Below are 20,739 nucleotides of genomic sequence, written 5' to 3'. Positions count from 1 at the left end.
AACCCATTTAAGAGCATCACCTTGAAAATAATACAAAGCTCCCTTGACTTCATAAGGACTTCACAGAGGCCCACAAGTCCACATGAAAAGACACATTCTGTATTTTAAGCTGAATTAAATTAACTGTCTTGCTTCCTTTTTATTAGGCAGCAGCTGACACAAAACTGCAATGCCCTAAATTCGGTTGCCTTGGACATGTTCATATACACATACTATATTAGAAATAAATATTAATTTATCACATATCCCTTATAAAAAACTACCAGCCATCAGACAGACTACATTTTCTTTAATTTAGCTACGTACATTGGACCCCATGCTCTCCCTTTCTCTGGGAGAACCAGAAGTTCATGCTGTTGCGTACCACTGAGAAAAGTGAATTCCTGAGAAACAGCTTTGGCCATTTCACTTATGTCTACAGGTATAACATTACTGCAGGAGTTTAGAATGAGATTTATTACATCGCTGTTTTCTGCCTTTGAGAGAGTGCACGTAGAGTAGACCAACGATCCACCAGGACGCAATGCTTTAATAGCAGACCTGCAAATAATAAAAAAAAAAAAATTTCAACATAAAGAAGTGACATACTGGGGGTCGAAGAACACGTAAAGACTTATAAATCTAGAGTTATAAATAGGTATAAATAAATGAGAAAAATAACATCATGAAAATGTCTTAACAGTATATAATTGACAGTTCAGGAAACTACCTGCAAAACATTTCTGCTTTCTCACTTATTAATGTATTCTCAGTTAACTGAAGGTATTTTTTATACAACAGTGACAAGTAGAAAGCAGCATCCATTCAGAGTTGCACAATATACTTCAAACATTTGTATGTGCAGCACAACTGTGAAAATGCTGCAACAGTGGATACAAAATGGGTTACACCACATCAAAAGTGACAGTTAGATACTTAGCTAGCTGCTTGCATGAACAAATACCAGAATGTACAGTTGCAGTAATAGCCTGAACTAATTACTGGGCTGTAATTTTACAAACATTTCTGCAAATTCTACAAGTTATGTAGCAGGTAAGAGGACTCAGGGGTTTCACTGAGCCACTATTTTTCAACCCGATTTCGTAAGGAAATATGCCTTACTGGGTCATGTTGTCTGTTTATGTGCCCTTCACCTATTAACCTGCTGACAAATTTTGACTAAACAAAGGCAAAATAGTGGCCTAAGATTTCAAGTATCCCGAAAGCTTCACGACTACTGGTGGATGGACAGAACAAAGGTTATTTCACTTTCCCACTGAAACCGAGTTTAAACAGACTGTTTACTTTCCATTAAAGCAGATCTACAAGGTCCTTTTTCAGACAGATAAAATATAAGTTATGATAGTATAGAAATGTGATATGCAATCTATATTCACCTATTGCAAATTAAAAGAGTAAAGAGAAAGACCCCAAATCTTGCACCACAGAAGAGCATTCTTCAAATCAGGTACCACCATATAACTGAAAGAGGAAGCTACACAAAAAGTTCATTTGCTATTTAAATGCTCTCTTAAGGTAATCTCTTTTAATCATACACCTTGGAGCCTTCAAGGACTTAATGGCTCAAAGACTGAGTTTTAAGCTAGTGTTCAAACAGATCACCTCACTGCTTCTGGAAAACAGATACAACTGGGCTGAAGCAAATACCACATTAAAATACAACTGTTCCCCAAACAAAACTTCTTTGTTTAAAAACAAGAGAAGCTGAACAGGTCATGCTGTGTGGAAAGACACTGAATAATCTTAGATTGGGAGATATTACTGACAATATTGCATTGACACTCCCCCCCCCCTCAAATCTACAGGAAAAAATTATAAAAATAAATAAATAAATAAAAACCCAAGAAAAACCCCATATCCTTAAACCAGATGAGGTGAGCAGCCCCTAAATGCAGTGAGCCTGATTCCAAGCCCAGATAAACAAACACAATGCCATTGAAATAGCAATTCCTCCAGAGACAAGCTAAGCACTTCCTAAGGGTGATATCTGAACAAAAACAGTTGAGAAAGGAAAGAAGAAAATACAAGGGGAAAAAGACAAGTCCTTTTAACAGGATTGGGCCTTTTCAGGAAAAGAATCAATAAAGAAAAGCCTCATCACAAGCAGGATCAAAGCAGATCACAGATCAAAGCTACTCTGAAAGTCCTGTCTGAAATAATAAGGAAACACCATGACAAATGACTATTTCACACATAGATAATGCAACTCTGTTCACCTTCCCAGGTGAAAACTCCTGCGTGTTATACCCAATCTCTTTCTCTGGGAAGTGTACACATTATTTTGCTCATCTATTCTATGAGTCTTGGTTACGTTAATCAGCAAGCCAAGTACATCTTTTACTGGAGTCCATACTACTCCAATTTAGGTTAGCGTAAAAGAACAGAGCCCTCTCAACTGATGACGCTCAAAGAAAAATCACTGTTTAATGCCTTTGTTGTATCAGTCTTCAGTAAAAAGACAGTGCGTGAACAGATGGCTAGCACATTTAGCCTAACTGAGTGAGCAGTTCAAGTTCAGCCTGTTAGAGGTAAAGAACAGGTTACAGAGTACTTAGGTAGCCTGAATACTTTCTATTTAACTGGGCCTAATGGACTCATTTAGGATACTTCCAAAATTAGCTAAAGCTATCACGAAACTGCAAGCTTATCTCAGACCTCTGAGTGGCTATTGAGAGTCTGCAAAAATATTTAAGAATGTTTCAGACACAGGTTGATATGGGATGACATTTACAACGCCACCTTGAGACAGTAAAACAAGCAGGTGTCACCCTAACATCCCTTCCAGATCTTATTTTCTAAAATTCTGCAGTTACCAGCATGCATTTGAATTGCCCAGCTCCAGATATTCATCCTTTTACCCCTCTGCATCCCAACACACATATACTCCTTAGCAGGCTACAAAAGCACCAGTACTGGACCCGAGGCCCTAAGCTGTCTCCACTGTCTCTCCAGCCACCTTTCTTGGTTGCAGCTGTCCTGCTGTAGCTGCAGCTGTGCATTTAAAAGGGCAGGGCTTACGCTGCTGCCCTCTGGCCCACCTGAGCAACCACAGCATGCCCAGATGCATGGAAGGTAACTATCATAAAGCAGAGCAGGAATGTATAACCTTCCTTTCTCATGAACAACAAGCCAGCAAGAGAACCGCACACTGATCCACTGTTTCCTTGGCCTCATACCAGTTCTGGAAAACATAAAAGCATTTTTTTTCCCATGTAATAGTTGCTTGCTTTCTACCTTTCACATTAGAACTCAAAGAGAACAGGGCTGAAGCCTAAATGGGCTCTCAAAGTTGAGCTGATCTTCGCAGTGCTATTAGAGACCACCTACTTTGCTCATTTTCATAGAGCTCCAGCTACACCTTTTCCATGCATAGGGGAATGCCAAGCCATGAGAGGGCAGCTAGTTGGCTTGGGAATGCGAAAGTGGTTTTTGCATGACAATCAAGATGTACTTTTAGCATACCTGATAACTTTACTCATAGAAGCAGATAACAGCAACTGCTTTCCTACCTATAAGATGGATACTACATGAACATTTAAACAAGTGAGAAAATTTTTTTACCATGTACAGGCAGAAAAGGTAAAAGGTAAAGGTAAATACCAAGAAAGTAGATAAGCTACAGCTTACAGGGTTAAGAGCCTAGACACTTGCTAAGTGTCCTTTTCTTACCATATATAAAGTAACAACCATTCAAAACAACACTTTCAAAGGCACTGCGCTCCTACAACTGAGTCGCTGGGGCAGTGATTCAGAAGAAAGAGCAGCACAGGCTTCTGAACGAAATCCTGAAAATCTCACATCAAAACCCCTCTAACTCTAAGCCTCCTTACCTTGGGTATCTTCACTGGCCCATGACCCAAAAAGGTCAGGCTGCTTAGTGCAGTTATCTTTATCCTGAACCTAAGTCAGGAATTAAAATATCTCAGGAGGATTCCTTTACGCTGCAAGGTTAATCAATGTATCTATCTATCCATCTTGTCAAGTTCAGCAACAGCTGTTTCAGTGACTGTGTTCAAAGTCAACCGACCACCATCCCTGATTAAGCCGTGCTTGGCTTTTGATAAACCTGCACTGAGCTGCAAAATTCAAAGTGAAGAAGTGCTGGGCTCAAAGTCACGGGGTGATACTGTGCTGTGCTAAGCAGATTCAGGGATTCTGGTCCCTTCGTCATCAGTATGACAGAGAATTCATTCATAAGAGAATTTGTTCAAATAAATTTAAGAAACTAGTCTTCCTCTGTACTCAATGGAGGGAAACAAGCTTATCCAAGGGATAGGTCAGAGCTGGAGCCTAACTTACAGACATCTGGCAGAACCCACCACTGCCACTATGACTCCACCATCTAAGAATGTGAGATTCCTCTTACATTAGGCTTCTTGATTATCCCCCAAATCCTTACTTAAAGCTCGACTCTTAGCTGAAGGAATTTGGTGCCTGTTATAAGGTACTTTGTACTTCCAAAAACGTGCTCCAAATCTAGAATGATTAAAAAGGATGCCAGGCAGAAGACCCTAAAATATTTTTTCACCTTCCTCTTATTATAATACATTGTTTAAAAATAAAATACATTACTTAAAGGTAATTAATTTGCAGTTATTTTTCCTCTTAATGGTACAGATGACCTTCATGTTTATTAAAGAACTAAAACTTTCAGTTTAAATACAGATCTAGTTATACTTAATTTCATAATTTTAAATTCAGGTATATACGTTTACCATAATGAATTTTACATGTTACAGGCACTAATACTGCAAAATGTCAAGCTTCATATGATGAAACATAAGAATACACATAAGAGCACAGGGAACTTTTCCTGGAGGCTCGTGACTTGTTCACCTTTCCCTACGCCAATTTCTGGTTTAGTAACATGACAACCCCTTAGTACTTGCAATCAAGACCCTAAAAGAAGCAGCACCACTGTCGGCAGCTGACGTGTAACTCCAGCTTTTATGTTGCATGCTATCATACTACACCACTGCAGAAGTGTGAAGTTATTGTTTTAGTGCCGTAAGATAGTCAAGGCATAGCAGAAAAGACTAAAACTGGTGAAATGCACAACGATCCATTAACATGCCCTATTTACCATATAAGGCCTGTATACAAGATCTCCAAGTTTAGTTCTTCCAGGAGATGATATAAAACAGTATGCAAAAGAAGTAATTACATTATAGAACTGCAAGTACTATTGCACATTTGTTACAAGACGACTTACATGCTAAACTAAAAAAAAAAAAGTCAGCTCTTTTCTGGGGTTCTGAACACAACTTTAGTACATATCAGCGTATCACAATTTAGGAGACTTTAGTGATATCAAATAGTCCAAAATCTCAATGATACTTTCAAATCGTCAATAGCTTGGAATGACAATAGCTTGAAAACTGCAGGATAGAGTGAGATTCACCGGCACATCGTTCTGTAGAAACCTGCCTGATGCTTCTCCACACTTGATTTAAACTACTGACATTATCACTTTATAGCCACCAAATCCACACTTAAATCTTCCCAGCACATAAGCGCAAAACACATCTGTAATCCAAACGAAAGGGTGGTTGATGTCCATCCCATTCAGGAAGTACTTTAAAACAATTTAACACATGCAGATTGCTCCCCTCTTCATTCTAAATGAGGTTTTACCAAAAAAAAAGACAAAGAGTATTAGCAATACTTTATATTTTTGCATGGTGTGTCTTTGGATAGAGGTTCAATGGCATGTATTGTACTACAGAAGTCAGAGGTACAGAAGATGCATTAGAGTAATCTATCCTAAACCCTCCTATTACAGGAGTACTGGATAAGACTTTTTCAAAGGAAAATATTATTTTAAAGCAATTTTAGTTAGTTTATTTCTCAAGATTTACTTTAAATCTAACAATGGAGAAGATGCTAACAAGAAATTAAGGAAAACAGAGCAGTATTATTATTTAATATCTTGGGGTAAAAAGACCATTGAGAGTGACATGACAACTCTAAAACCAAAAAACTCTTACATGCAACCAAAATGTAGTTAGCCAGAACCCAGAAAGAGGATTTTTCACACTTACAGAAAATTAAACATGATAGGCTGACATTTTGTTCATTCTAAAAGTCTTGGTGTCTCAAACATCCTTTTAAAAATAGGCAGACAATAAATATATATTTCATGCTATAGGTAGCACCTGCATGTCCAGCCTACTCCTCCTGTGCTTGGGTTTGTGTTGCATGCCATTGGAAGGGTCAGCATTAATTATATTAATCATTAAACCATTTTCAGTTTTAAAGCAAAAAGATTACATATATTTTAGGGCAATTTTAAAACAAAACAACACTTCAACAGTGCCATCTTTTGGCAACTGGGATGTATTTCTGCTCAATATGCAAGATAATGTCTGATCAGAATAAAAACTGCCAACCCTTTTATAAGCTATGCAAGAAACAAAGCATCTCGACATGCATTTGCTTTTATCCTCAATCCCATTCTTTTTATTGACTAAAGATATTGCACATTTCCTTCTTCCTCTTAGAAGAGTCCAGATACATCATGGTAATATGGCCTGCATGTTAAAGGTTTAAAGGTTTTGCCTTTTTTTTTTTTTTCCTCCAAACCAAATCAAAATGATAAGGAAATTCCTCCTGTGCCAAAATATAAAATTTTTTAATACTTAATGATGGGCAGTAACAGAGGCGCACAGGAGACAGAGACACCAGTTCAAGTATTCTCTCCGTACGCCAAGCACGTACTCCCTCTGCTCCTCTCTAAGTAAGCTTTGCTATGGTGGAGAGACGCTGCAGTTCAACATGGTAGCAACAGGAGAAACATGAAGTGAACTGCTTTTCTTCAGCATTAGATTGAACTATAAATAAAAGTAGACACAGCCACCAAAAAAACCCCAACAACCAAACACCACAAACCCCAAAACCCTGTTCTGCTCTAGCCAAAATCTGTCCCAAAAATTCTGATAAGTAACACTTCTATAGCAAACAATTTTAAATTCTTCTAAAGCAAAGACTGAACCTTCAGTTTAACATTATTGAGCTTTCTCCTCTAATGCATGGTGACTTCTGAAATACTCATCCTGTTAATACAGGGCTATGAGAGATCCTTTGCAATACCAGAACTGCAGTGCCCTTGTAATGGTTACAGATTGGTTTATTTCCCATTCTCAGATTTAAGAGCCACAAGTGCCAATGCAACGCTCAAGAGTTTTGCTTCCACTCACAACGCTGCAGCTGCCTCGCGCACTCACATGTTGGGTTTCTGCACACTCGGTATCACTATTGGCAAGGCTGTTTCTAGCTGGCTAGCCTCCAGCAGCCAGAGGTAGACCACTTCTCCTGCTGTGACAAACCTTCAATCCTTCCATCATTTTAGTCATCCCAGAATTACCTTCTTACCTTATACTCTCTTCGAGGTCCATCCCTCTTCCCAACTTAAACTGACTATTTACAAGACGAAAAACACATATAGCCCAAGCAGAACCTTCTCAGCTAGTGAAGGGAGAACGAAAGACCTTTGAAGCTCACTACAGACTTTACCACACAGATTTAGTTATTTTCCTTAGAGCTTACGAAACACACATACACATAAAAAAAGGCTGAAGGTGGAATTAAAGCAAAATTTGTGTCTAAATTTAAAGCTGTGATCCCAAAACAACTGCCTAGCTGCTGGGTAGCTTATTCGTTTATTTGTGCTCTTATTTATTAATTCAGTAAACTTTGTTTTGCAACATATCATAAGGGACTTGATCCGTAAGTTACTCGCAGGGCATGGCCAAAGGCTTAAGGCATCAGGCAGTACTTAAAATCAGAAGCTATTTATTATAACATCTCTGACGGAAGACAACACAGAGCCACAACAATGGCCACAGCACTCACTGTTTGCGAAGAAATTCAAACCAACCATGAGTCTAAAAAACTCAGTAAAATGACTCATATCTCCAGCACTATAACTAACAGTATTTCGGAGAATGGCACAGCACAAACATGCCACATTTAAGCGTAAGGAATCAGAACAAAAAATAAAGGCTCCCTGTCCACTCAGCAGCTATCTAATCATTTTCATCTGAAGTGGCAAGGATGCACAGAGAGGGAACATGGTTTGCACAGCAAGACACCCCGAACAGCAGGCCCAATTTGGAGCCTGGGGCCAGCAGTCTATAGAAACTATTCAGCTTTTCCGAGATGGAAAATGGTTAAAAAAGGAACCATCCACACAACCCACAGAAGATTTGTTGGTCCGGCAGTTGCAATTCTAACAAATTCCCAGTTGAGCTAATTGACTAGACAGTTATGGATAACGAGTGGATTAAACGGTCAGCTACAGAGGAGTAAGAGGAAAAATTCCAGGGGAAGAGATGAAAAGCAGTACAGAGAAGCAGCCCTCAGTGCTGTTTTCCTGACTTTCCTATGTGTCATCTTTCCCTTCTCCACAGCAAATTGCATCCACTTCACTGCCTCCCTTAGCTCACCTCTCCCCCTCCAGTGCCATGGTTCAGAACTCCCTCAGGTCACTCCAGAATGTCCCTGAGGGAGCTTCTGCGCAAAAGTCCAGCATACTCTGACACGGAAATCTGCGGCATAAGACGGCCACTGTATTTCTTAAGGGACTCCCTCGTGCTTCTCCTTCCCCCACAACATTCAGCCTTGCCATCCTTTTAATGCCTGACACTAAAACTCAAGCAACTTCTACAATGGTAAATTTTTTTAAAGGCTCAAGTCACTGGCTCCCTTGCCTTTGCAATGAACATTAAAGGTCGAGATTTTTTTCATCAGTAGCAAACCACAAACAAAACTGAATCACTGTGCCTGGACAGGACAACTAGCTAATTGAGAGTATCTTCCTTTTTACTTCATCATTACATGCCCATGTGCTATAAAGGCCTTTGTCTTAATCAAAGCAGAAACGGTACTGCGGTACCACAGGCTAAATATATGATGACATATTTATAAAAAGAAATTTTTGCCTTCACTCTACAACAACAAAAAAACCCCACAATTAAGAGCACACAATTCCTCTTCTAGGTAAATGTGGAAAACTACATTTCAGTGAAAACACAGAGGTGACACTGAAGGCAGGAGGAGGAGTATCAGGATTTTTCCGGTAAATCACAGTATTTACTACACAATATGTGAAAAAGACTCTTTTTCAACAAATAAATCTATGACCATATGTATTCTATGAAACCATGTCACTAATTTTCACACACCAGAGAAAACAGAGCAGCTTGTAACTTAAGGTTTGCTGTATTTGCGTCCTACATTTTCACCAAAAGTTTTAACATTTATTCTAAGAAACATACATTTTCAAAGGTCTGGACTGTAGAAAATAAAGTGGGTCCCTGTGGCGTGTAGATTAGCCTTCAGAGACTTAGGTTGCCAATTCTACCTGATGACTTAAGGGAAAATGTCAGTCTCATCTTACTTCCCATGCGTGCGGACTGGTAAGCCCCCATGCCCCCCATACTAGTGGCTGCATCATCAGCAGTCTCTGCTCCAGGACTGAAGCAGCAAGACAAACACAGATCAAAAGCTTTATGAAGCTGCTTCCACAGCACCCGGTTACTTACATATGACATTAACTAATGGTTTAAGGACCCTTTAATTCAGAAAAATAGGTTCAGAATATTTGGGTTGAGGTTTTTTTTTTTATTTTTCCTTCCAAGTAAAAGTATGTGCACAACCCTCCTGCCTCCCAAACTACTCAATGAGAAAGAAAAAAAGAAAAAAAAAAAACTCAAAACTTCTAGTAACCTTTTCTTGAAAAAGATCAGCAATTTCAAATACCATCTTATAATTGATATCCAAAGCAAAAAAGTTCTTTGTACAGCAGGAAACGTTCATTTTATCTCACTATTGCACTCCACTTGCATAGGGTTTGTAAAGGAGATACGTATGTTATACAGAATCAGACACAGTTCCTTAAAAATCGTATTTATAAGCAAAGCAGGGACTGAAACATTTCCTTAACTAGGAAGAATAAAGGGTTTTCTGGATTTCTCAAGCCGAGTTTAATGCTTCATCCTCAATTCTGGAAAATGAGAAGGCATAAAACTCAAAAGAGATCAACTAGGAAAATGAGCATTTTGTATGGCTTATTTTGCCACCAGTAATTCAAAGCATACTTCAAACTTCTCATGCACCCTGAATTCCCCCAAATCTCTTAACTTTGTGTGTGCATGTCTTAGGTACTCAAAACAACCTCCCTTGTAGCTAACTACTAGGGAGAAAAAGAGGTGAAAAAGGAAAGTCAGCCAATATATATCTTTTAAAGTTAGTCTGAGCTCCTGCGGACCAGAACTCTATTGAACACCAATCAGCACTGTTTAATTACTGAGAAATGTTGTGTATAGAAGAGTTACAGTAGCCCGAATGCCTTTTCTGCATTTTCTAAATTGTATGCTGTTGGATTTATTTTCAGCTGAACCCTAACACGGTTTCTTTCAGCTGCAGTAACTGGTCTAGGAATAATTACAACATCCGTAACCGTTTCACTATTAAGTTATTATGCACTCAAGCTTAACCCAAAATTTAATTTCTATCTGAGAACTGATAACATTGGTAAATTCACTTACGGGAACCACTGCATTTTGTGCTAGCATTCAGTATCAGGAAATGAACATTCCTTCCTTACTTTGCAATTTGTTTTCTGCATGAACACTCCAAATAATAACAAGATTTGCAGTGTGTTCTTGGATTATAGCACTCAGCAGGGATGCTTTGGTTTTGGTATTAACAATCATTACAATCTCAATTTCCTTCAAATCAGTGGTGCCCTCACTGCTTATAAAATTTGCTGTTCAGCATTTATGCCACTTATTTACATTTCAGATTTTATTCAGACTGGAATAGGAAGATCATTGCATCAGTTTCAACACTTCTTCCAGATCATTCTTGGAAGCCTCTATGGACTTAATAAATTACACTGTATCGCAAAAAATACTTTTCCTTCCTTCACTTCCTCTCTGATATCCCCAGCTTCCCGCCAAGCAGATCTGCTAAAAAAAAACAAACCAAAAGAAAAACCAAACAAGCAAACAAAAAAAAGCAAGATGACCAAACCCAGAAAAACAGATTACAAGTGAAGCACTTCCTTAATGTTGAGTGTCATTTGATAGAAATGAAAATAGAACTCCCCTTTGCATTTCATTCTTCTCATTTGTGTGTTATCCTTATACTTAATACTACTGCTAAACTGAAATAATGCTGGGTCCTTATACTTTAAGCTTCATCTTCAAATCACACCATATTTCTTACATTACTCTCAACAACCTTGCTGGGATCCAGCTTTATACTTTTGTTTTACAGATACAGGAACCCAGGTGAGAAACGTTCACGAGCATAAAGCACCAGGTAATCTGAATAGATAAGCCAGAGGTAGCTCTGCGTGTGCTGACTCACGTAAGATGCAGTACAGCTGGATTAACATAGGTTCAGCCTTCCTGAAGATTACTGGAAGTATCGGAGACGGGACTCAAACTCAGGTTTTTTATTTATAATTATGCACCCTAGCCATAAAATAAAGGCTTGAATAGGGTAGCATTCCACAATTTTAGTTTCGCCAAACTTCTAACGCATTTGCATGAATCATTTAGCCTTTCCTGGTCTCATTTTATCATTTCCTTTTTCCCTTTCACATGGGATCTGAGACGTCTTTAGTATTGGAAATTCATTCTGAAGTGATCAGATAAAAGGAACAATAAAAACACAGTGGACAGCCATACTATTTACTAAGTATATGTCAAATATTTTACCCGATAACGCTTGTAATCTCTAACTCATGAACCTAACCATTTATTTCATATGCTCCAAAATCTTTTAAAAGAGAAAAAAAATCCAGTGCACATAACAATAGATTGATCAATCTACAGAACTACTCAGACCTATCCTGAGCAATGAAATTGAAATTACCATCCTTTTACTTCAATTTACATATCAAAAATATTTTGTCCTTACAAATCTAACTCTTATTGCTGTTGCTATAGTAAAGTATACTTTCAACAGAAGCGAAGTTCTCTTCTTTATTTAGGAATAATTCAATTAAATCTGATTTGGGCTAACAGTAATATCTCCTTTTTTAAAAACAAGGTTCCTGCTGTCATGAGTTCTCCACTTCAGGATTACAATCTGGAGTGATTTATGCAAATTCTCAAAATTTCTCTGCATGATATATGCTTTCTTTTGGTAGGGGTTCACAAATTGGATTTTATATGTCAAATATTGAAAAGGGAAAACTGAAACAGGTCAGTGCTTTAAATGTGATTGATTTCTTCAAAGGAAATGGGTGACATGATGCATTACTGCAATAAGATACTCATATTTCTGTTATAAATCACAAGCTTCTGCTAGGCCTTTTTCAACTGGAAGTCACGCAAAACTATCTTGAGCTGCTGCAATGGGAACTTTCCATAAAACCTTTTTCTTTTTTATAACATGTTATTTTTCCCTCAATTTGCTTTGACAGATGGACTTCAGGTGTGACTGTTACTTTGCAAAAACCACTCAACTCTAGAAGGTATTACTGGGAAGTCACTTTTTTCCTCCCCCCCAATGAGAACAACTGTAGAGTTTAAAATGCTTCACAAATGCTAGCCTGTGGCTGGTATCATTAAAAAGTGTAATACACAACAACCTTGATTTGGATTACTGGGTGGATGTTCTTGAAAAATAAACAAACAATCCTCTCTCCCCCACCAAGCCCCACATTCTTTTACATTTTTACCCTATCAATTATGATCAGTAGTCTTTCTGTGCTACAAATAGTCAAATGGGTATTAAATTCAAGCAGCATGTAAGAACGTGCAATAGTGGACTCAATCTCTTCATATAAACAGCCCAGAAAGCAAATTCTGAAGCAGCATTAACTAATGACCTAAGTGATAGCTGGTAGCCAGTCCTGACTTACATCTCAGTTATCAAAAAGACTGTACTAAAGAACCGTAAGGGATAATTCTGTGAAAGAACAACAACAACAAAACGAATTTGGGGAAGAATGCCCAGCTTGGGAGGTTTATAGGCTACTTTCACAGATAGTTAAAAAAAACCACTATCAAAAGTTATATGCGCATTTTTCCTTCAGCTGAGGAATATATCTGAAACCATTTTAGCTGTGTCCACCAAAACTATTTTGATGTGGTACCAGACTGTTCTGAGCCATCTGAAAATGGACATAATACTTGAATAAGCAAGCTAAGAGGGTTCGTACAGCAGTGTGGTAGTAGAGGACCCAGGTCTCACTGCTTATATTACCCCATATAAATTTCCATATTCACATTAACCTAGATCAACTGTTTATTCTAAACAGCATTGCAACAACATATTCTTCACATTCCTTTCCCTTGGTGAAACCTGGTTTTGGTTACTAAACATCACAAATCTTGCCCTCATGTCATTTTTATTAATTATGAAAAGCTCCTTTAACAGCTTTCCTTTGCACTTCTCACCTTAGCAGCTGGAATTGTACAGACGATAACTCCTTCCTTTGCATTAGCCTAAGCGTAGCTTGCTGAATATCAGAAGAGAACAGCCAACTTCTGTCATTTGAACAAGGAGCATCAACCAGTACCTACACAATAGATAAGAGCAAATAAGACAATTTGCCAAGAGTGAATAAGACAATTCACCATGAAGATATTCACTTTCTGAACACTGTGTGACAAAAATCTACTCAACTTACTTTTGCAAACACTTAGAATATCCTTTTTACTTTCTATTTTAGCGGCAGAAATGATTACTATTTTGAGATGTTTTTATAGAGCTATCGGGGCAGAGGTAAGAAATTACTGCTCCTAAAGCACCCTCTATCTGAAGAGCTCTCACTTGTTCCACCGCTTCCTAATTACACATCATGCAAAGAACACAGCTACAAGGTCTTCAGAATTCACTACCAAGGCTAAATGTGTAACAACATCTAACACATGAATAAATGCGCAGCAGGCTTCATAAAGTGATTCCTGAGGCTCTGCAAACCCTGTATATGACCTTGGTTCACCTTGATAGGTCAGATATTTTTGTGGGGGCCAGAAAAGAAAACTAAAAAGAGAGCAGCACAGGAAGAAAAAGAAGCAGAATGCAGAAATATCATTTGCTAATAAGTAATAACATTACCTTGTCATATAATTCAGGCTTAAGATCTCCAATCTGTCTACCATCCAGTTTCGAGACCATTATTAAGTTAATCAAAGGATCCGGGATGAAGGATTCTATTGTCTGTTTCAACCATCTTGACCTCAAATCATCATATTCATTACAGTGAAACTGACCTTAGAAAATTAAAAAAATGAAGTAAACACCCTAAAATAAGGTTTTCCTTTATGTTTTTCCTGCTTTATTTTTTTTACAAATATAAGGAGTTACACCGATTTCAGAAGTTCTACTGTTTTGCCATGACTGCCATAGAGTCATGTTAAGTGCTTATGCTATTATTATTACCTTATGTGCTTATATTACTGCACATTTTATAACACTGCTGAATTTTTATAAACCCAAGTAAATTTCAGTGTGCTCCTACAGAGCAATCCACAAATATTTACTAGCAAATACCTACTGTAACAATAGACTTCCACAGTAAAGGAAACTTTAAACATGATCCATATCCAAAGACCAGTGCTAAGTGAGTGCCTTTCTGGGCTCCTTGAGCCATTGTCTAAATGAAGTACATACCCCTTATTAATTAATTAATTGCTTGTTAAATAAATAAAACATCATTTTTGTGTATCCTAAGCCCAGCAGTCCAAACCCTTATTTATTTGAAATTTATGCTCGAAGTGTTTTAAAAAAGCCTTTTGGTTGCACTTACTTTTAACAATGTAGCCAGACTAGTTACCCCTTCAGAAGAAACACTGCTGTTGCTTGTACCCAGAGGGGAAACACAGCATGATATTTTTTTCCTCCTAGTCCTGTTTCCTAATTTAATAAAATTTCTATTTTCATGTCTCCACAGGTTGTCCTACACCATGTTTGCCACACACAATATGGTACATCTTAGCATTCACTGAGGTATATTAAGAATCAACTTCCTTACATCTTACGCTCTCATCAACAACTTGGTATCTTCAGAAGCCGCCATGGGATACATGTGGGTTTTTTCAAACCTTTTGAAATGGCAATCCATATTTAATTTACCTCACTGGCATCACCTCATTCCTCTAGAAGAGGGAGGGAGAACCAGCTGTAATCAACAGGTGCAGTTGGTTATAGTAATGGTCTCATCAGTAAGAACATAAGGTGCTGTGAACATTTTAAGACAATTACTACCCAAGCTAACATATAAACTTGGAAACAGCAACCACAGCTTGCTTTAACTTCCTGGCCTGGAAGAACTGAGCTGCTTCTCAGCAACCACAGCTTGCTTTAACTTCCTGGCCTGGAAGAACTGAGCTGCTTCTTGCTGTTGCCTTCTTAACACTGTGATTATCTTAGTGCCCTTTTGCAACATCTAGGTGAATTGAGACACAAAGTTTATTAAATACTGACATAGACCTGTTCCTCATCATAAGCTTTCTCCCTCTTCCTAGAACGTGCACATTTAATTTGCTATGCTCCGTTTTACACCAGTACGCTTAAATTTACTTACATTATTTGCGTAGCACTGGCCAGAGATGTAGCAGAGGAAAAGGAAAAAAAAAAAAAAAAAAAAGTGCAAGTATTCTAAGATTACAGATTTACTTACCTCCCTGCGCCAAGAAATCTACACGATTTTAAGTAACTTCTTGAGAAGTAACAACAAGGGAACTAGTGGAGGAAGAAAAACATAGAGCTACTCCACTTTTGTCTGTCAGTCTGCAGTAACCTATATTTAAATAACTACTGCATTTTTCATCCTCTTTTAGGTAAGCAGACTTCACAAAAACCTTACTCAACAGCATGGAACTACTCAGAATATAAATTGTTGTTTGTTCTTTTGCCCCCAATCCAAATCTTGTACAGAACACAGGCACAATTGGAACAGCCCAGGCACAGAGCCAGGGATCAGCTTCTAACAGCACCGCAATACGTTACCTGGATAGGCACACTGCAGTATAGCTACTGATTTACCCCCTGGTGCAGCACAGAGATCCAAAACGTCTTCCCCATCTTTCACTTCTAATGCCAGCACTGGCAACAGCGAAGCAGCATTTAGCAGATAATACTCTTTCAGTTTACCAGCGTGGTGCTTTTGTGCAGGGAATCTCCCAGGAGTTCTCCTGATGTAACACTTCAGCGATGCCGGACGATAGGGCAGAGGTCCTTGAAAGGCAGGATGATACCCCTTCACGCGCAAGCTGTTCTCCAGTTCAGCGGACTGGCTGAACTTGTTAAGCAGGACAGCGTGCTGCCAGCACAGCGGGTATGTGAGTACATCTCTAGATTGAAAAAAGGAAAAGCTATTTAATAACTTAGCAAAAAAAATTAGGTTTCCATACCGTAGGGAGCCTTTTCTTACTTAAGGGTAACAATCTCACCATTGGATGATTCTGGTACAATCAAAAAGGAATCATTTTGATTAGATACGATTAAGAAAAGTACACAGGAAAATAATTTTAATAGGAAATCAAGCCACCGTTTTCTCTAATTATTGCATTTAAAATACTAACTTCTTCAGAAACAAGATGTTCTCTATTTTTCCTAATTCTTTAACAAATGACTGTAGAGATTATAAGTTATGAAGCATAATGCTCTTTCTGACTATAAAGTACTTCCCAGGGACAAAGAACAACTGTAATATTAGTTGTAAATACCACAACAAAAAGAATCACATTGGCTTTGCAATGGTTATTCCAGCCAAGACGGTAAAATGCAGTTTTTACACGTGTTCCTTTCTAAATTTCCTTTTATGTTCTGCAAACATTAGGCCAGAAAAACTTAAACGAATAGATATTCCTGGAAGAGAGCAAAAAAAAGCAGTGCTTATATGGTAGGAACACACTTGTTCGTATTTCAGTTCACTTTTTCAAACCTTTCTCACATGGATTTCCCCCATTTTTTATTTGAATTTCTCTCATTATTTTTTCATTTAGCCTCAAAAAATACTCCTCAGGAACATTCACTGCCTAGAAGAAAAATACGCATTGATCCAACCTAAAAGAGTTTTTAAGTTGATCCACTTACACTAATGCTATACATCTATGCTTTTTAAAAAAAAAAAAAACAAAAACAAAACAACCAACCAACCAAACAATGGAGGCACTTATTTTAAACTACTTTTTAATCCAAACAGGCTAAACCAAAGAGGTCACTCAGAGGAATCACATGGTTTCTAAGACTCTGATCACATAAGATGCTTTTCCCTTCAAAGTAATGTGTCACTAATCATGGGAGCACTCCTCATGTACTTTAGGTCACAGTCAACTACCTTTGTTCAAATTCCTGTTGAAAAGTATATAAGCTAAGCAATGAACTTCTCCAGAAGGGCTCTTCTGCTGGCTTTCCTATGAGCGACAACCACCACCCAGCAGGGAAGGGAAGATGTCTTCTCTCAGTACCACAGCCAGTTCTTTAGCAGCTGTGTGATCAAGGCCCAAATTAAGTGATAGCCTTTTCTGTACATGTTGCTAATATTCAATTTCTTCTAATGAAAGAAATCAGGGGATGTACTTCTCTCCTAACACCTTTGTCCCAGTCTCTCAAGATACTATAAAGCTGTAGGAAAAAAAAAAAACTAACAGCAGCTCTTAAGTATAAAGGGATGCTTTTTGGACTGTGTTTTTACAAAACAGTCAACAAACACATCGGATGGCAGTGTCCTTGCAGTGCATATGCATACAGGAGAACAGAAACTTCATCACGTCCAAAAGAATCATGTCAAAGAAAATACTAAAAAATTCCAAGTTTTAGTCTTTGGTTATTTAATGCTTTTATGCTAGTTCTAAACCGAAAATAAACTGAAGCAGTTGTTACAGTCCATGACTCTCTTCAAAGTTATTTTATGAAGCACTTAAAAAATAACAGAACCTCTCCCTCCCCATCTCCCCAAAACTACAGACCTGACGCTGGTCCACGCATCTCCCAGTTCCGTTGTGTACTGCTTCTCAAAATGATCCAGAACGACTTGACAAATCTGCTTTTGAAGTTTCCCTTTTGTTTTATTTTCTGGCTTCAGAGAAAGAAGTAAAAAAGAAAAGCAGTAAAAGCAAATGAAACCCTACCTAGTTCTCACTAAAATTATTAAAAGAACATTTCATCAATTTAAATCAACTTAGTATTAGTGATACTACGATGCTCAAATATCAAGGTCACATCACACATGTGATCAAGACGTAACAGAAATTTCAGAGAACAAACAAGTTAAGCTAGCGTACTCTCTCCTTCCCTACCTGTGAAGAGGTCATTCAAAGCTTGCTGACAGTACTCCTCCATACCCACTGTGCTAATAATACAGTGGGTCCTGGGACCCTAATATACCAGGAGCAAAATAAGCAAGGCATGACTATGATCCTGCACTATGATCACCTCTGCCAAGATGTACCCATGTGCTTAACTAAAAGAAAGAAATTAATTTGAATCATTGTGGAAGTCAGCTGGAGTTAAGCCACAAAGCACCGTAATAAATAATTTATTCCAGGAATAAGGAAAAAAAAAATCGGCTATACTTCTTGGTTCTTTTTTTTTTAAACCTATGAAAATTGTGTATTTTATTGGGGGGGCGGGGGGGGGGGGAGGAGAACTTTTGGTTTCTAAGCAAACTTGTGCTATTCGGAAGGAAAACCCCAAAGGGAAACACTAAATTTTGCTGGATTTCCCTCCCTGATGCAGCAGCCCCCCTCCCACCACCCTGCCTCCCTTTCCCGCCAAGCACCCGCCCCCCCGACCGGACACACCTAACTGACTGAAGGCAGAGCCTGAAGGACCTGCTAAGCTCCCAGTTACTTCTCTTGTCCGTCAATTTCTTAATTAAACCTCACAGCGCGGGTGTGGGTCCGGCGTTTGTGTCTCCAGCAGTACGCGGCTCCCGTGTAAGAGGGCCGCGCTGCCTCACAGCCGGAGCGACCGCCGTAGCGCGGCCCGGGGCGGGCGGGAGCGGCCCCGGAGGCACGGCTGGGTACGGGGCGCTTTCAGGACAGAGTACGACAGTCGGAGATGCGCACGCTTGTTTACGGAAGGGACAAGGGGATTATAAGCGCGGTTTGACCGTTGCGGGCCGGGACCCCGGCACCGGTCACCAGACGGTACCGGGGCGCTTTCTGCAGCTACCGGCGCCCCCAGGAGCGCCACAACGCCCCAGGCCGCCGTTCCGCGCTTGGAAGCTTCGCTCTCACCAGACGGGCCCTCCGCGCTGCCCTGCCCGCTCGGACAGAGGAGAGGAGGGGCCGCCGCCTGAGGGCCGCTCCCGCCGCCGGCGGCGGCGGGGACCACTCCCGTCCCGGTGCAGGGGCCCGGGCCCGCGGAAGGGGACCCTGCCCGGGAGGCGCAGAGGGCCCCTCCCGCCCCGCTTCCGGCTGCCGAGCCCGAGCCGAGCCGCGCCGGCCGCCAGCGCCTCACCTGCTCGGCGGCCCGGGCGGCCGCTCGCCGCGGCGGGAGCGCGGCCCCGGAGCGGGCAGGAGGCGGCGGCAGCAGCCGGGCCGCCGCGCGCGGCAGCCGCATGGCGGGAGGCGGGCGGGGCGGCGGGAGCGGGGCAGCTCCGCCTCCGGCCCCGTCGCCGCCGGGAGGTGCAGGGGCGGGTCGGGTCGGTTTGGTTGTCCCGCGGGAGGCGGTGCTGTCCCCTCCAGTCCCCTCTGCCTCACCAGGGGAGAAACCCGGATTGCGCGGCGGCTGGGCCCTCCGTTAATCAACTGATGAAACGTCCTCAGCCCAGAGCCTGCCCAGGCCGCTGCTGCCGCCACCGGCAGGCCTCTGTGAGCGGCCTTTCGCCAGTCCTGAATTCCTCCCTGGTCCGGGCTTCTGCAGGCTGTGCAGCTGCTACTCAGCTGCTCGACAGCCTCCTCTAAACCAGACCAGAGACCAGCTCTGGCGTAACCTACTGCTACTGCAAAGAAATATCGATAGAAACTTGGGAATTACTCACACAAACATCTTGCACACGTTTTCAGTTAACCCATTCCCTGGGAACAGTAACCAGGAGAACCATCAGACCCCAGTTCGCCAACTATAACTCGTTTAGCAGCACTAAAATCTGAGGCTGACGAAATGCTCGGGCAGCTCCTCATCTGACCGCTTCACCTGAACAGAGCCACGGAGACCTGCAAACTCCTCCTACGAGAAAGGGCGTCCTGCTTTGTGGGCCATCTCCTGCTGCAATCCTGGCCTAGCAAAACAAAGTCAGCGCATGCCCTCTCTCTCCTCAAAGCTCGCTTGTCCTTCCCCATTTGCCGACTCCTTCAGTAAAAGCAACGCCTGTGGAAACAGCGAGTTTGTTTAACGGTAGTTTCGATTAATGGCTGCCCGCACAGCTTCTGCGCGCCAAAACTGGCCTCTGAAATCCAGGCTGGAAAGGGGTGCAAAGGTAAAGGCAGGAGTGCTATCAGATAGATAAATATTTGAGTTTCAGGCACTGACTAATGAAGACTAAGAACACTTATGCATACCTCATGCAAATCACCATCAAACTTGAAAGCTTATTTAAAAACGTTTCAGTCAGGATCCTGACAAAGAGCCAGTAGGCAAAATGGAGACCTCCTACATAACAGAAAGGAAACCAGGAAGGCTCTTTGATAAATGAGTTGTACCAATAGATACGGAACAAAACTGGTGTAAAAAGTACAGTTCTCTGCGGTTGTAATTCTGCCAAGACCAGTAACATACAAGAAAATACATACAATAATTGAATTTAACTGTACGAATAAAACAAAA

The 20,739-nt window shown here is 40.4% G+C and overlaps 1 protein-coding gene across 1 annotated transcript; it reads right to left on the bottom strand.

Moving 5' to 3' along the window:
- Positions 1-274: 274 nt before the first annotated feature.
- Positions 275-19,533, bottom strand: NSUN3 (NOP2/Sun RNA methyltransferase 3). The gene is made up of 6 exons (XM_087757346.1): positions 19,432-19,533; positions 17,937-18,046; positions 15,973-16,316; positions 14,080-14,234; positions 13,416-13,537; positions 275-540 (listed from the first exon to the last, which is right to left on the bottom strand). Exons 1-6 carry the CDS (start codon positions 19,531-19,533, stop codon positions 279-281), a joined length of 1,095 nt encoding a protein of 364 aa, XP_087613472.1. The 3' UTR covers positions 275-278.
- Positions 19,534-20,739: the final 1,206 nt, after the last annotated feature.

Source organism: Nipponia nippon, unplaced genomic scaffold (assembly GCF_047370975.1).
Source record: "Nipponia nippon isolate SJK-2023a ecotype South Korea unplaced genomic scaffold, ASM4737097v1 scaffold_2, whole genome shotgun sequence".
Classification (NCBI taxonomy): domain Eukaryota; kingdom Metazoa; phylum Chordata; class Aves; order Pelecaniformes; family Threskiornithidae; genus Nipponia; species Nipponia nippon.
This window is presented reverse-complemented; position numbering and strand designations above follow the sequence as displayed.

Excerpts from the sequence above, each read along its gene's own strand:
- NSUN3 (XM_087757346.1), bottom strand. The coding sequence starts at position 19,533 with ATGCGGCTGCCGCGCGCGGCGGCCCGGCTGCTGCCGCCGCCTCCTGCC. Across the intron at positions 18,047-19,431 it reads CCGCCCGGGCCGCCGAGCAG|CCAGAAAATAAAACAAAAGG; the intron begins GTGAGGCGCTGG and ends CTTTCTCTGAAG. Across the intron at positions 14,235-15,972 it reads ACTGCAGTGTGCCTATCCAG|GTCAGTTTCACTGTAATGAA; the intron begins GTAACGTATTGC and ends TAATTTTCTAAG.